Genomic DNA, 16,978 nt, shown 5'->3' with positions numbered 1-16,978 from the left:
CTTTGACAGGACAAAAATGCAAAAGCAAAATTTAGAGTTCAAGATGTCTCGTAAGAATGTCTACCCTTCCATCCTATAGATCACTGCCATTCCAATCAGTTATACCCTGAGCTCAATATTTCATGTTTGGCTCAAGTACTTCTTTGAAAAAGGCACCCAGCCTTCACATAGAGATGTTTTGAACCCCTCAGATCTGCCGACACTTTGTTCCAGTGCGTAGGTACCCTCACTTCTTAGAGTTCTTTATCTCCTTGTGAAAGTACCTATCAATCGCCTCTGTCTTCTCTCTAATGAGCTCAACAGAGTGAGATCTTTGAGGTCTTCCATTTTCTTCCATCCTTCAAAAAGAAATTTTCCTTTTTTTTTTTCTTTTTTTTTTAATGGACCCTACAATTTGTTTCAGCATCTCTTATAAAATATACGCATAAGGGGTACCATGCAGTTGTGTGTCTGTGCAAGTGCCTAGTGTGATGTGTGATGCCAAGCTGGGTTTGACAGCTATGATACAGCAGCTACTACTGTAGGAATCACACCATTCTGGACTTGCACCTCATGACCTGGTAGGATCTCTAATGAATGAGCGGAGCCTACGGGATGGTATTTGAGACTCAGAAACCTGAATGTGGGAGTCTACACGTGACCTACATAGCGAAGCTCCTGTCCTATTTGGCTGAGTTTAGAAAGTCATTCAGCTAACCTTTAAGTGGATACCTAGTTACCCTATGGTTGAATATTTCTCGGGGGTCCACTAACTGTACTGACTAGGTGCCCTCTGACTACAGCAAAGTAAGCATCTAAAGCCCAACAAGCAGATACCTAAATTTTGATGGCTGAATCTGCAGTCAAAGCCCACCCAAGAACTGTGGTGTTTCAGGACCGATTTTACCAATATTTAAGCAGAAGTCAAACACACCTCACCCCCAGACTCCGACTCCCTGGACCCCAATATGCACTCCCAAGGATTATATTAGCCCATGGACACTGCCATGAAGCCATACTAATTTAATAATAGCAACAGTACATATCCTGCATATCCTGGATTTCAAGTTTGCAACCTTAACTGCATTAACTTAGAGCACCCTCAGTCAGGCTGTGCTCTCTGAAGTAAAGCCAGGTCAAGAAACTACAAAACCCTACTCTGTTCATACTTGCTTGGCATCACCTTTCCTCCTCCTCCCCTCCCTGACTAAAATTATTTCCTCGTTGGTTCTGCCAAATAACTGCACGCACAATCAATCCCTAATCCAGTTCTGACATTTTATTTTTCCTCGAACACTTTTCTTTTTTCCCCCAACACGCTTTTTCAAACCAGACTGTTTAACAGAGCTGCAGGACAGTCAGTCCAAAGCACAACTGCACAGGCGGCTGGTTACACTGGCACACCGAAGGACAAGCTTCCCTAGGGAGAAGACATTGCAATGAGCAGATCAGAGTGATAAACATTTTACTCGGGCCAGCTGCATCCAGAGCAGCATATCGAACCACATCGCTGATTTTTTGCGTTTTTTTCTCCTTTATTACAAAAAAAACCCCCAGGAAACATTCAAATAGAAACCCGTTACCTTTGTGCCGTAATCCTAGTACCTAAACAGCTCTACTTTGTTTTACTCACTTAAAGTGGCCAAGTTGAGTCATGTAGTCTTGTCTTTAAACTACCTTTTTAAGAAAATTTATGGGTTTTCTTTCGGAACTGGTTAAAAAAAGTACATATGGCTATTTATACTATTGCTTGCATCAAACTGTCAGGAACAGATTTGTCTTGAGAGAAAAAGCAATGAAGACTTATGAGTACAGGAGAAAAAGTGTTGCACATAACTCCAATATTTAAAAGACATCTCAGATGTCGTCCTTTTCTGAAGCAACCAGTGACAGCAATCTTTGACAGGAATGACAGGTCTCAGTCAGTGTTAATTCAGCTTTAGGAAAATGTTCATCCATGAGAAAATTTGGAATATAAAGACAACACAACCAATGCATTGAAAGGGGAAAAAAAGGCACAGCTAGGGAAAGAAATGAAAATTGTAATTTCAGATAAACTGAGTGGAAGAAAAAGGTAGGAACTAAATACTGCCAGCTCTAAAAGCTTCAAAAACAGCAAGCTCCTCTTATCTTCTGCAAGACACCCTTCTCCTCCTCTGAATCCTGCTATTTGCAATTAGTCGACGAGAAGTTACCTCACTAAATCCATATGTCACTGCAAATGGGCTGAATACATCTGTCAGATATACCACAGAAATGTATTCAAAATTCCCAATCACATCCTTAATGCTAGTACCTTCTATTTGCTCTTGTCTCTGTAAGATAGTCTTTCTGGATCATTGTTTTTCCAAGTGAACAAGCATATACTTAGCTCCTCAGGGCAAATGTTTTCTGTGCCACCAACATGGTCTTTCATTTCACTTGGCATGCATTTTGCCATTAAGTGAGAAGCCGTAATATTTGTTTGAGATCATGGCAAACTGTGTCCAATTGTTCTTTAACAAGTGACCTTATAATAAAAAGGGTGTCTCCTTTAATACACTGGCACTGCCACCATTCTGTTGTATTTAAACAGCATCCTATCATCAATAATCTCTTACCCTACAACAAGGGCTAGAAATAGGCTTTCTGGGCACCCTGGGCCAACAGGCTTAATTATCTTATGCAGGTCTTGATCCCAATAGCAGTTCTCAAAAACCACAGTCCATATGTTGTCTGAGACTTCCAAATATTGATGCTTTAGAAACAGATGCATAATCAGGCTCCGGATTCTGTGATTCTGCCAGACACTCAAAATACTCATCCTTTAAAACTCTGCATTACATTCCTACATCATATAGAGGTTATTTTCCTTCTGATAATAAATCATCTTCACTCATGTAAGAAGTTAGTTGCCAGGGCCCTTTGGCCATGGTAATAAGTTACTTCCAGATAATACAGGTTTTCCATGAAAAAACAAGCTTTTATCAGAGCCAAAGCTATGGCCTGTACTTATGCATCTCTACATGCAGCTCCTGTTCATACCCACTGTACATGGAAACCAATACTGTCACACAAGAAAGGACAGTGCCAACATGTATTCTTGTAAATGTCTGTGGACAATATATTTTTCTATTTATAAGCAGTAAAAACTTGAGGAGGACCTTTAATTTGATTGTCTCAACTGCTTTTCTTCTATTGCACCTTGTGTGCACTAGGCACTTCTGCACAAAAGTGTTCTCAGTGATATGGGCAGCAAGGCACAACTTGGCGATGAAGATCTATATAAAAGTGAGAGGTTCTCTTCTTGAAGTTATACAGAGTTAGTTATAAGTTTATTCTGACCTCCCTGTAAAAATGATATAAAAAGTTAATATGTTTTGTTGTTCAGCAGTGTTAAGTTTGTCGTCTTCTCCTGTAAATGTCTGCAGTCCCTGGCTATATTCTTACACTGTTCTCTTCCCAAGGAAAAAAAGGCACACACAAGTCCCTGGCTATATTCTTACACTGTTCTTTTCCCAAGATAAAAAAGGCACACACACAAAAACTATTCACATAAACTATAGCGCTCTTTGTACCATGACAAATATGTTATATCTTCCTGTGGAACACCTCAGATGCCAAGCACAATTTTACATGGTAGCTTGAGGAAACAGCATTAATCAGAGAGTGTAGAACATGCACACGCACATGCTTTGTTTTCTCAACAGCTCTTGCCAGAACCTGCCTGAAACAATACAGAAAAATGTCTGGCACCACCCAACCCTCCCAGAGTTACTCTTCTCAGGTAGCGGAAAGCATCCCCATTATATTAATTTAGGGGTTTTGTGACTCCAATACCCCCCACCATCGCAAGTGTGGTCACTTTGTTGGCTGTTCTACTTGCTTCAAGATTCCCAGAGCAATGCATTTTTATATCTCCTCTATCAGTCTCTGCTGCCAAATAACGGATATTTTTAAAGGAAAATAAAGAATGGCTTGTCAATTTTTGCTCCCCTCCTACCTCTTAGAAGCCATTTCCAAAACTCTTCCCCAGCTATATAAGCCCAAGACAGCCCCACTGAGCACAGACCTTCATGAAATCAAACCATTTGATTCAACAATGGGTACTTTTCTCTTTAGTACTACTACAAATGGTGTATTCCCTACTTTTTCTTTGTTCATACGTTTAGCACTTCATCAGCAGAGGCTGATTCACCAATATTTGTCCTCAGTCTTATCCCACTTATAACCCTTTTAAAAGCAGTTTTTCTTTCAGTGATAATTATTGCTTTCTTTCCATAGAAGGGGCACATATACAGAGAAAAAAATAAAAAAACAATATCTCACTGCTTGCAAGCTATTAGATTGCAGGAGGCAGATCTTACAAGCTGATACAAAGTGATGCAAAAAATAGATAGTAAAAAGACTGGGAAGCGATAGGCCTTTTGACACCCCCAGTACAAAACTGTGAAATGCTGGGGTATTAAACAGGGAGTGGACCACAGAAAGCAGCCAGGTTCTCATGCTCTCCCCAAATAGCATCTCCTACTGCTACTGCTGGAGAACGACCACTGGCCTAGACGGACCACTGCTGTGACCCTGCATGACATTATTTAGTGTTCTTATGGTCTAGTCCATTAACTTATTTGCTAAAATACTGTCCACTGTTCTTGTGAAGAATTCCTCTGAGCTAATGATGATGTTATCATAACCTTTTCATCCATGCTGTGCACATTTTTCCCAGTTCTTCCAAACATCTGGCAAAATTTTGCTTACCACAGATGCTGGTTGCCCCATATGTTGCAGTTTTGCAAACTCTGTCTTCAAGCTATGAGGACTTTCCTGCCTCAGGCCTCTTGTCCCTCATGGCCATAATGCCAGAGCAGCCCTGCACCCTCCCCAGGAATACCTCATTTTCAACTGCATGACCTTTTCTGCTCACTCAAGTCTAACTGTTTTGCCAGAAGTCAATTCTAGGTCTTTCAGCAACTTTAAAAGTTTTGTGCTACATTTGAACTGTGGGCTCTTCTGTTAAAAAGAGTATCAGTTCTTCAGTAACGTAGCTCTTCAGCCGTACAGCAATTACAAGCTTTTAAGCATTTTACTGTTTGTTCTTGCTATTTAAAATACACTATTCATATATTTATTTTTAGGTGGAATGAAGTACTACTTGTATTTCTGTAAGTTCCACAGCAGCCCCTCTGCCCCAGTTAAATGAAAATACGAAAAATATTAAGGAATACAGCATCAGCTATCCTAAGAAATAAAACTACCTTTTGTTCTATTTTGGTCGCACTCTTTCATAGCAGATATGCAAAAAATGCTTTTTAGCCTGTCTCTGGGTTTTTTCCTAACTTCCCCAGAGCTTTGCCACTCTGCTAGGGCTATAAAATACTACTTTCCTATTCAAAATAAACTCTTGACTCATAATTCTTCAGTACTACATTCTGCTCAGTGATCACTCAGCTCCAGGAAGCTTAAACAGTGGCCTGATGCTTTCAGCAACTGTATTTTAACTAATCAGCACCAGCCTCTCACCACCACCATCAGGTTTCACCCAGTTCAGCCATTCTCTGCAGGTACAGAACCCAGTGGTACCTAAAGAAGTAAAAAGAAGCTTCCTTGGCAGAGAACAAACATTATTTACTGTGGTAAGCACATGCTCATTCATAATTTGTTACAAATATGCTCCAAGACCATCAGGAAGACTTTTCAGAAGTTTATTTATCACAAACCATCAACAAAGACACACTTACCAAAGTAAGTAACTTATACCAGGTCTGACCCCCAAATCCCGACTTTCTATCAGTGAGAAAAATGAAAAATAATTTTTCTGAGTATTATGTTATTTTCTCAGTATTAAGCTATGTTTAACAGAAGGATTGACAACTGAATGAGGTACCAAAGCCTGCACATTTTCAGTTTTAAAAGGGAAGATCTAGAACCATTATTTTAGCATATGAGTGACTTTCATAGTACGAGTGCTCTGCTTATTTAAACATTAGACTTCAAATTTGAATGAAAACATTCAAAACCCAATAAGAAAAACAGAAAGAAAAAAAGATTAAGGGATGTGATTGTGGAAGAAAATGCAATTACTCAGCATCCCATTCTTCCACAGTGCAGGAATAGCTATTATTGAGCCCTTGAAAGAGCCTTTCTTAACACACAAGTTTTTACTATTTTAAGAGTGCAACACAAATGAATCAATTTTTTAAAATGATACAAAACTATCCTGTAACGTCGATGTAACACACAGAGGTATAAGCTTCCCAAAGACATGTGACATTCAGTTCCCAGCTGAACTCTCACCTTTTGCTGTATAAAACTGCCCACACTGCAGCCTCTACCTTTTGAAGAACAAACTCGTCTGGAGTTTTCAAATCAGCTGCAGAGTTCACCAGGCAGCCAGTATTGGTTCAACAAGGAAAAAGTTCTTATGTTCTGCACGAGATGCACACATAACCCTGGCAGCACATTTCTATGAGATGCAGTCTTTTTTTGCTAAAGATAATTCCTTGTCCCACATGTTTGTTTTGGGCATAATGCTTGCATAATGATTTAACACACACACGCCAGCTATATGGCTTAGTAATTCAAATCACCTCCGAGTTTCTTCTTCCTTCTTGAATCAAAAGTGAAATCTCCAGTCCTTTTGCCGAACAGTGAAATCCTAATTTGTTTGTAAGCACACATTGTCCTATCTGTAGTGTATCACTAGTTTAAGGCAATGTAGAAGATTTGTACTTATCACCATTTGGAACAGGATTGTTACACTCTATGACTGACAGAAGAATTAAAAGATTTCTAGCTACTGTGAAGTGTTAGAAATGTTAATGATCTTCAGAAGTCTTAAAAATAATCATCAGTTTGAGCTACAGATGTGAAATGTTGCAATAATGCTTAAAAAGTCAGGTAAACACCTATAAATAATAAATATTCCCACTTTGGCACCAAAAGCAGAAGTAGTATATATAGAAAGATGGACCAAAAAGAAAAGGAGGAAATTGTAGAACATAAGTTCACTTACATCAGAGTATTTCTTTGCCCTCTTTCACAGTAAGAAAAGCAAACAAGAAAATACCTTCCAACAGATATCAAGAGCCCCAGACAAATGGAATCTCTCTCTGGAACTTTTACAAATTCCACCTTAACCAAAAGGGGGGAAATTTCAAAACCACACAGAACAGGGGCACATCACTGGACTTGCATGCAACTATCCTGCTTTCTAGTAGCTGAAAATGTATTGAGAGTAATCTGATGAAGAAAACAGAGAAGCCAATTTGGAGAAGGGCTGATTTAAACCTGATTGAAATTTTGTATTTACAGGTTTCAGTCTAACATACCAAAATACTGCAAGAACAACTACATTTTTGCCTTCCTACCACTAAGCCACAATCTGCTCAAAATGTTAGAGGAATGAAGAGAAAGACTGCATCTCCCAATGCTCATGTGCTCTAGAAAAAGAAATAGAGAAGGTAGAATTCCACTAAGTGAAAGCTAGCTTTATTTTTCCCAAGTACTATATTCAAAACACCAGTATTCCACATTTCATTGAGAAAATGGAAGGAACAGCCCAGTAACAAAAGTATTACCTACATTTACCATATAAATGGAGAAGTATAAAAACTAAAAGGAAAAGAGTTAAGAAAAACAAGAAAAGCAGAAAAGTGGTAAAGGAAACACAAGCAAGATGACAAAAAGGTAATGCAATCACATTTTTTCAGTATTCTTTTCTTTTCTTGCCTGTGTTAGATAAGGGGTTACATCTTCAAATCTTATTAATACTAAGTAAATACAAACCCTAAAATATTAAAAAAGTCACATTATGTTCCCACACAAATGAGTTTTGTTACTGCAGTGATATCTGTTGCCTTGACACTGAAATGTGGAGAATGACACGCATACCTATTCTTATAAAAATTCTACACACTAGCGTAAATAGGAAAAAAAAATGGGGTGAGGGAAAGGATTGGGCTGGATTACATATGACTGCTATAGTGAGAACAGACCTTTAGCCTTCCCTAGAAAACCGAGGTCCCTGTATAAACAGGAATCCACCTATTAGCAGTGACTCCAGACTTTACACGTTTTATCCTATACACATACCATCAATCTGAGTAAATATGCAGTCCGTATGATGCAAGACACTCATCCTTACATTCAGAGGAATGTGATGACAGGTACAGAGTAAAGACCAGCAATAGCTTTCGCATAGATTATCTCCACTGCTGGTCACCATCAAGAAGACTAATTGGCTACTGGGATTTAACAATCAAGGCATTCAAGGGCAGAGGAATGAAAGGTCAATAAAGAACTGCATTATTTAGACAAGTGTCTGCGCTAAACTCACAGCTCCTGCATGTTGGTCTTGGAGACGCAAGTGCAACCCAAGCCGCCGCCTCCTCCTCAACCTCCCACCCCTCCTTTTTTTTTTTTTTTTTTGGGGGGGGTGGTGGTGGTGATGATGATGACCAGGCTGGCAGGATGGACACTTTTTTGTTTGTTTTTTTTGTTTGTTTTTAATGACACAGTGTATAACCCCTTTGTATTTTTTTTTTTAAAAAGCAAAACTGAAAGCACATACAAATATCAAATTACTATACCAATATTTAGGGTTTTTATCATAATGATCATTGTAACCTTTTCTGAAGTTAGAGCTCAAAAGTAACCAATAAAAAAAATATATACCCCTATTATTTTTCTTTAAGTTTTAATTGGTCTTTCATTATGCACTAGCAAGAGGCACTGTAGCATGCATCTTGGGAACATACAGTTAGAACAGCAGTTCCACAGAGAAAATTCATTGAGATTTCAATAGTCAAGTACCACCAGGCAACTGGTTATTTTTAATGTATTTATTTTTCATTTAAACCTCAGCACAGCTGCAGAATCTTGTGATCTAACCATCAAGCAAAATTACCAGGATTCAGCAGAAGGGAAACCAAAAGGTGTCTCCAAGATACAGGTCTGCTCTATGTACCAGGCTAAAGGGAATATACTGACATTTAAAATAGATCCCACCACTACTTACTTTCTCACAACATATTTATGGTCATATTTTAAATGCACATATGCAAACACACAGAAAGAACTATTCTTTAATGAATAAAAGTATCTCTTAAAACTCAAACATGCATACATACAAAACCTGGATAAACTGGAAAAAACAACAAACCCCCCCAGAACCCCACCTCTCACAGAAAGCACAAAATAACAACGTCATTGTTAAACTAAAAGATCCTGGAATTCCTTCTACACACTTTCCCTGACATCTTCACACAATAAAATGCAGGGGTCAGTGGTACTGAAACAAGGAACGGCAGTTCCACTCTTGTGCACATACGAAAGCAAGTGACCCAAGCTATTATTCCAGTCTGAGGCACTTTTTGTTCCTAATATCCAGATGCAGCAGCTTTTTTTTTTTCTTTCCTTTTTTTTTTTTTTTTAAAGAAATGACTGTGGACACCGCCTTCACATTTTCCTTTTCTTCAGCATTTTCACTTCATAAAGCTGCAGTCAATGTGTTTTGTGTGTGGTGAGAAGGGAATGGCACATTCAGTGGTGGTCTCAGCCACAGCCTACATTGGTGGCTCAAGTAGTCTCAGGATTAGGTCTTTGTGTGTGATGAAAGGATATGAAAAGTCAGTTATTTAAACTCAGTGAAGCTGTTGATTTTGGGGAGGAAAAAGGTTTTGCAATTCAGTTTTCCTCAATAAATCACTGCCCTTTTCCAAAGGGCAGCTGCCGATAGTTCACATGTTCACAGTGTTCTCCAGAAACAAAACAGATCATGGGTTTTTTTCCCCCACTCCAACACAGGGGAAGAAATCAAAATGAAGGGGCCATCACATTAAGTCACTCTAATTCACTAGAAACTAAAGCTGAAAATCAACTCTGTTAACAGGTAATGAGATCACTGAAGAATTAAAAGGGCAAGAAACTACAGGAAAAAAACTACCCTTTAAAATGCATCATGATAATTAACAAAACAAACCAAAAGTCTGAAATATATTTCACCATCCTATGCATTCAATCAGTTTATAGATACAATTTTCAACCAGTAGTTTATCAGTTTGGGTATGCATCCTGCATCACCTAAGACCACAGTTTAAAGATGTTAAGCCTCTGCAGATCTATCTCAAGTCAAAGTGAGATTCTGGTACTAAAAACAAGCCTTTGACGAGCTCTCAAAAATATAGCATCCAAAATACTGTCCACTTAGGAATACCTTGGCTAATGTGCATAAAATACTATTAAATATATTGGATTCTTAATTCCTAATACTTCCTCATTAAATTCTTTTCTTCTCTTCCCTGGCTGACCTTTTCCCAAATTAGTATAGTGTGTTTTATTAGTGCTGCATTGAGATAGACATTACTATGCATTTTAACCACAACATTTTAAACTACAAGCCTTACACCTACCAGTGAAGTCCACATCAACAGAACTCTGTACTCCCACAGAGCTTAAAGCAGGAGGAGGAACAACACAACACTGAGTAAATCAGCTGGTATTTTCAGAGGAGCCTAAGAAAATTAAGTAACAAAATCCCAGTCATCTTAAATGGCATTTCACTTCCTTAAGTCCCTTTGGACGTATTTATAGGATGATCAAGTTCGTACCAACTAAAGAAAGCATTTCTGCAATTATTTCCGTTTGGATAGCTCTTTGAGGCTGCTGTCCAGCCTGCCCTCTGATTAAACTAACAAATACATAAATAAAGCATATATATCTAAATGAAGTAGATGTTTAAATCCCCTTAGAAAGTTTTAAAGCACTCTAATGGCCTTCACACAAGTAGTCCCTTACCTAAGGAGATTGTAACTTAGTTGGAAAACATCTGCCAAAAAATACGTAATTCAGGATAGGAAAAAGAAAGGGAGATGCAGAACTGAGGCTCAGGCAGCTCAGCATAACAGTATGAAGGCAAGTGATTAAAAATATGCAAGCTCACAAAAAAAAACCAAAACACCATCTTCACTAAACAAGTTCATTCAGCTTTTTGACTATCTGAATCAACCTACAAACATTAATTACTACCTGATTTTACAAACTTATTTAGTGCTGTTGAAATAAAGTGATGTAGTAGAAATAACAAGTGTCATAGTGAACATCAAATTGCTTTTTGTTTTATTTTTCAGGAGAGCTGGTGTGGAACCTTATGCCCAGCCAGAATCCATTACAGAAGATAAGGCCCAGGCTTAGACTGTGGACTGTAAAGTTTATTTTTTACTTTAATGAGCTCTGAACTGGACTGTAAATGTACAATTAAAGATATATCAGTTGAAGTGCCTAACTTAACATTTGGTTTCTTTTCAGTTTCTATACTTCACATGTACGCACAGAGTTCTGTTCAACAGCCATGTAGTCAAACATAGCCATAAACGTGTTCTCATGAAAAAGACTTATTTTTCATTTATAAATCTTGTGGATACAGCAGTAATTTCTACAAAAAGAGAGTCAATTGCACTAACACAACGCATATGCTGTTAAGTTTCATAAGTTAAGAAGAAAAAGTGACTGCCTCCTTCTAGTGAGGACTGCCCCTCCTGCCCCCAGTCTCTCCAAAGACAGGTGTGCTATGTTTTGGGGCACTTAAAACCAAAGAAACAAAGGACAGCAGGAAACTTTAAACATAGTGAGAGTTGCTACTTCGGGAGCTATTGCAAAGCGACAGCTTTGCAAAATCTAGCCAGGTTTTCAGAAGAATACACAAGGTCTATAATGCATTTTTGTGCTTGCCACATACCTTTTATTTTTGCTTTAACAAATAAGTGTACAGTAACTATCCACTGTCTTGAAGAGAACTGTTTCTTCTTCATTGACTCAATGGAAGATGTAAAAAATTCAACTGTTTTAGTTCAAGGCATTAATTTTCATCCAGTATAGCTGTCTAGACTAATCATGCTCATTATGACTGTGGTGCAGTGTATAAATCTCATTAGGGACTCTAAAAAGAACATTATCAAATCTGTACTCAGTGTAATTATGAAATTCTCAAAAGTAGTAGATTTAAATTATTTATTTATTTATTTATAGGTATTTAAATGGACTCATATTGTAGTTTTTGAGTGTCCAATCACATTGTGTTTATTTGTGCAGAAACTATACACTCGCTTGCCAATATAGTAAAAGGGTGGAATGCTTCACAGTGATCCTAGCAATAACTCAGAAAAAGGATCACTTATTCAATGCAAATCCGCTCAAGAAAAGCTTCTACGCACAAAGTAAGATGAACCAGTTACTGCATTGTTTATTAAGTTTCACTTGATTCCTCCTGACAACCATTTAAACAATGAATGTTGGGAAATGTCTCTCAAAGAATCAACGACAATGGCTGGGATCAGAGCTTTTATATTTAGCCAATACTGTTTTTAGAAAGGAGAAAATATTTCTTCCTGAAGGGATTATAGAAAGTCTTGTAAAAGACACCTGCAAACAAAACAAGCGACAAAAGATCTCTATCATAATTGATAGCACTTATCCTTTGTAAAAATCGATGCTTCTTCAGAAATAAATATCATCTCTTTGCTATTGAATTTCAAAAGGCCAACAAGCCTGCCGATCAAGAATAGTAAGTTTTAGAAAACCTGCCAAGAAGGAAGTGCTTTTGTCTTATGGATAGCAGCGCATTATTAATCAACAGTAAGTTCCTAAATTTTCTTTTTCCTATGCCAAATAGAAGAGGCAAGCTTTGAAACATAGTATCATTTTAATAGTGTACTGGACATGTAACATCTACTTTGTTTTTTTGAAAAGGAAAACTTTTCACTTAAAATTCAGACTTCAGAATTTGACAAATTAGTCAATAGCCACTTGAAAAGAAACACACAAAGTAATCAACATGAGGGGAAATGTTTACAAAATGCAGTTTACAGTAGGAGCTTGAAAGAAGAAAACAATCACATCTAGAGCAACAGCCTTCATTCTTTCATCCCAGACCAGTTAAGGTTTGGTAAGCATTTACTTCCTAAAGTATCTACACACTGGTCAAATAACTAGGTTCTCCAATTTGCCAGTAGATGATTCGGTCCTCTGTATGCGCCAAGCGTACAGGTTACTTAGCTTTCTTTTGGAGCAAACCAGTTGGTTCCCTCAGGAAAGAAAGAGAGTGTAATTCTCAAGACAGTTTGCTTCAGGGTCTGCTCCCAAAAGGAAGTATGGACAAGACCACACCAATTTTGGCTCCCTCTGCTTATGCAGACTTCTCTAACATTTTCCCAGCAAATTTTGCATCCTCAGACAACCCCACATGCCTTTAAACCACATGCCAGGGCATGCAAAACACCCACGCAGTTTCTTGCTATAAAAAACACCATGCAAGTGGGCTGCAACACAACTCTCACATTATTGTAAATGCACAGACCTAAGGAAAAGGGTTAATCATTTTATCTCAAGACCACAGGACCCAGAGGATGCTCTTGGCAATGAGCAGTATGTAGTATGAACATACACAGTGCAGTCTGCTGTAAAGGGGACAAACCTATGGAAATACAAACCCCTCTGTATTGCTTGGTCTAATGGCCAAGGAGCACTGTGCAGAAGAGATGGTTTTGACTTTGTGGATGTAAATCCTATGCTAAGAGAAGAGGATAAGGATTGCAGGACAGCCTGAGCTTCCAGCCAAAAAACAAAGGCACATATGTATTGTCCCAAGAGAGCTGAAATAAAGTGAGATATTCTGTCTAATAAGACAGTTAATGAGACTGAAGAAAATTTGGAATCTGTATAAACAGTAGAAAACAAATAGTATATTATAGAAAGATGTTTATATTGCACTTTCAGGAAAGAAATTGCCAGGGCCTTAAAACCTCATGAGTTCAAAATCTTAATATTCACTATAAGCAACTCCCTAACTCACAAAACCCCCCAATTGCCTTAATTGATAGGTAAAATACATCATCTTCCTTTCTTCCCCAAAATAACATGTGGCACTGTAATGCTTTGAAAAACAAACACACACCTCAACTTTAACAACTCCACTAAACTAGGAAAAAGACTTTATCTTAAGAAGTGTTTTACTAACTCCTTGGACTAATTTTTTTTTTTTTTCCTATTTTGAAGAGTTCAGCATTAACAACATGATTAAACCGCTCAACCCGAAATGTCTTTGGTTTATTTTTAAAGAAGTCAAAACAAGGTTTAGATGATGAATAAGCTATCTCTAAGAGACAAAGCAAAGTTAGCAATAGCACCTTAAGAAACATTTCTGACTTGCGCATGACAGGTCTGATGCACTGAGTGGATCCAGATGATCCACTAAGTCATTTCTTTCTCTAGCCTCCATGATTCTGTGCATTCTGTGATTCATGTTATTTTGATACAGTACTATCAATTTTTTTGCACCTTTATCCTTCTGCAATTTTTACAAGGAGGATTAATAGCAACTGTAACAGAAGAATTACCTTGATGTCATATATAATCCTTTATCCTTTCATCATCATCAAAATCTCAGTGCTTTGTCCATCTTTCTTGGCTGCAGCAACTTATTTCACTTGTTCCTATTAAGGCTATTATATTCACCCTATTACTACTAATCTTTTCTTTGTAAATAGCCACACCTATTTTAATCCAAAATGGTGTGGTAAGCATTTGATTCTTTGTGGAAGTAGACACGTAATTAGGTTAATCTGTGCTATCTTTTCATGTGAGTTGATTGTTTCTTTACTATGGACATATTTCTTATAACAGCAATAAGCTTGCCAGATTGCTTGGAGGCAAATCAGGAGCAATTTACCAAGCATGTAGCTACTATGAACTGAAATCTCGACATAATAGCAAGCTGTGTATAGCCACTCCTACCTGCCAGTTATTACTCATGTTAGCTTTTTACTGACATCAAATTTCAACCGCACCTTTCTTTCACAAACAAGCACTTTCATTCAACTCAGCTACATCTGTGACAAATAGCTGATCTTCACCAAAGCATACAGGAATCTAAATTCAGAATGCAGTGCAGAACCCTCCGACAGTAGCAACTGAATTACCTGCACAAAGTCCAAAAACGTCAGTGGAAGCAAGTCATCCAGGTGGCCAATATCTTTGGAGAAACGATTTAAGATTCTTCCTATAGAAACAGGGTTGGATAAGAAAAAGAAAGTAAATATAATTCCTTAAAAGATCAAAATATCTTAAACACACCATATTTTACCATTTTAGTAACAGTAAAAAGGAAACAGCTGGAATCTAAAGATGAAAAGATACTTTTTGAAACCACCATGAAGGTTTCTTTTACAACCACTGCAATATATTTTGAAGAGTACTTTTTTACAAATGCCTTTCACCCATAAAATTTTTACTTAAGCTGCTAGGAAAAAATTAAAATGGGCTTTGAAGATGGTAGTTAAATAGAATTTAACAGGTGAAACACACATGCTTTATATGCTTTACATGTGCAGATAAAGGTTTACAGGTCAGACAACTTAATACAAGTTTCATCAAGTAACATCAGCCAGTAACATGCTCCTATCCTTGACTGAAACTCACTAGTGCATGCATGTCCCAGATAGATCATAGTTGATCTAACTGATCCTTTTTAGTATTTCTGTTCCCATCCCTCCACCATTATACGTGGATTCAAACTGCAGGCATTTCTGAAATAAAATTTGAGCTAGATTTGCGTTCATGCAGCCTTACATTTATACTTATTCAAAACCTTGACAATACTGATCTTTATTAAAGCTAATAAAACAATTTTTAATCTGCTGTCAGTGAAGCATTTACACTTCTCTATTTTCCAAAGTTCTACTTGAGTGAAAAAATCAGTTACAGCAAGAGTTCTTTAATAATTAAATTCACAATGCTGCCACCCATAAGTGGATTAGTATCTTTCTCTATTAATCAATATCTCTACTCACCAGGAAAGAAACTAAGCTAAGGATGGGAATCTGGCCTTTTCAAAGGTGTGTAATGCCCGTACATGTATTCACATTGCTTTTTTATCTACATATATCTTGATTCAATTATTACTTCTAACTGGTACAAACACATTCATTGCATTGGCAACAAAAGACTTTTTTTTTTTCTTTACAAAGGAGCTCATTAAACTGAAAGTGGTTAAGTTTAAAGTTTCCATGGAGTGCGTTGGAGACGTAATTAAGAGATAAGAGATACTGAAGTAACTTCTGGAGCAACCATCATTCTAGTTCTCTGTTCATGGCTGTCTCGGAATTATGAATTTTGTTGCATAACATCAATTTCTTTTTTTAAGGAAATTTCTGTTCCATACCAAGCAACATGCAAAACATCCTGTCCTCAGGCCTGGGACACGACTCCAAAGAGAGATACTGGTGGCGAACAGCTTGTTCTGCAGTACTTTACTACCAAAGGCAGTTACTTAAGGCAGACAACAGTAGAATTCATCCTATTTTTAGACTTTGCACACAGAGAGGAAGCGTATATAGCAGCACAAGACTCATCAAAATCTCTTTCTTCTGTTTCTACTGGGAATGGCAGCTGGGGATGTTCCCTTTCACTTACTTCATGCTGGGGTAGATACCTCAGAAAGAACTCCAAGGCAAATTTTTTTAAAGTTTCCTTTTCCTGTGATTTCCTTGCATGGAGACTGGCTATGGAAGAGTGACCTAGCACATACTGCATGCATGCTGTAGCTAAGACTTCTTAATAACCCTAAATATCACATTCCAGGTTATTTTCATATGAAGCAAGACTTCACTGGCAAAAAGAAAATCACTCAAAGAGGTTAATGCTTCCTTCTGACAGGGCTTTCCTTAGTGGCCTGTCCAGGAGGGGCAGATGAGGGAAACAGGATGGCATAACATACTGGGCTCTGGGTATCAGCAATCTGTTCTCAGCTTTGTCACTTGCCTCCTGAGTGACTTCACTCTATTTTACAGAATAAGAAGAGCAGAGCAAGGCAAGGTGACAGTGCCGAGCCCCTCTGTGAAACACTGTGAGACCCACCGATGACAAGCTGTATGCAGGGGCAAAGGATTATTCCCATAGCAAGCAAACCCCACCTTAATTCAGCCTTAGAATTTCCCTTTGCCTTTTAACCCAAAGTAAGTTTTATTTG

The 16,978-nt window shown here is 37.8% G+C and overlaps 1 protein-coding gene across 3 annotated transcripts in view; it reads right to left on the bottom strand.

Moving 5' to 3' along the window:
* The window catches only part of ABCC4 (ATP binding cassette subfamily C member 4 (PEL blood group)), a 156,930-nt gene that overhangs the window by 53,135 nt on the left and 86,817 nt on the right, over nt 1-16,978 (bottom strand). For 2 of the 3 annotated variants that reach the window (XM_072849979.1, XM_072849978.1), the window contains exon 20: nt 14,931-15,010. In XM_072849979.1, the coding sequence (XP_072706080.1) occupies nt 14,931-15,010 (80 nt within the window). Of the gene's footprint in view, nt 1-9,412; nt 10,470-14,930; nt 15,011-16,978 lie in introns of those variants that run through there. The other variant, XM_072849980.1, reaches the window with a different exon arrangement.

This window comes from Ciconia boyciana, chromosome 1 (assembly GCF_034638445.1).
Source record: "Ciconia boyciana chromosome 1, ASM3463844v1, whole genome shotgun sequence".
Lineage (NCBI taxonomy): Eukaryota > Metazoa > Chordata > Aves > Ciconiiformes > Ciconiidae > Ciconia > Ciconia boyciana.
The sequence above is the reverse complement of the archived record's forward strand: the minus strand, read 5'-3'. Positions and strand labels throughout refer to the sequence as shown.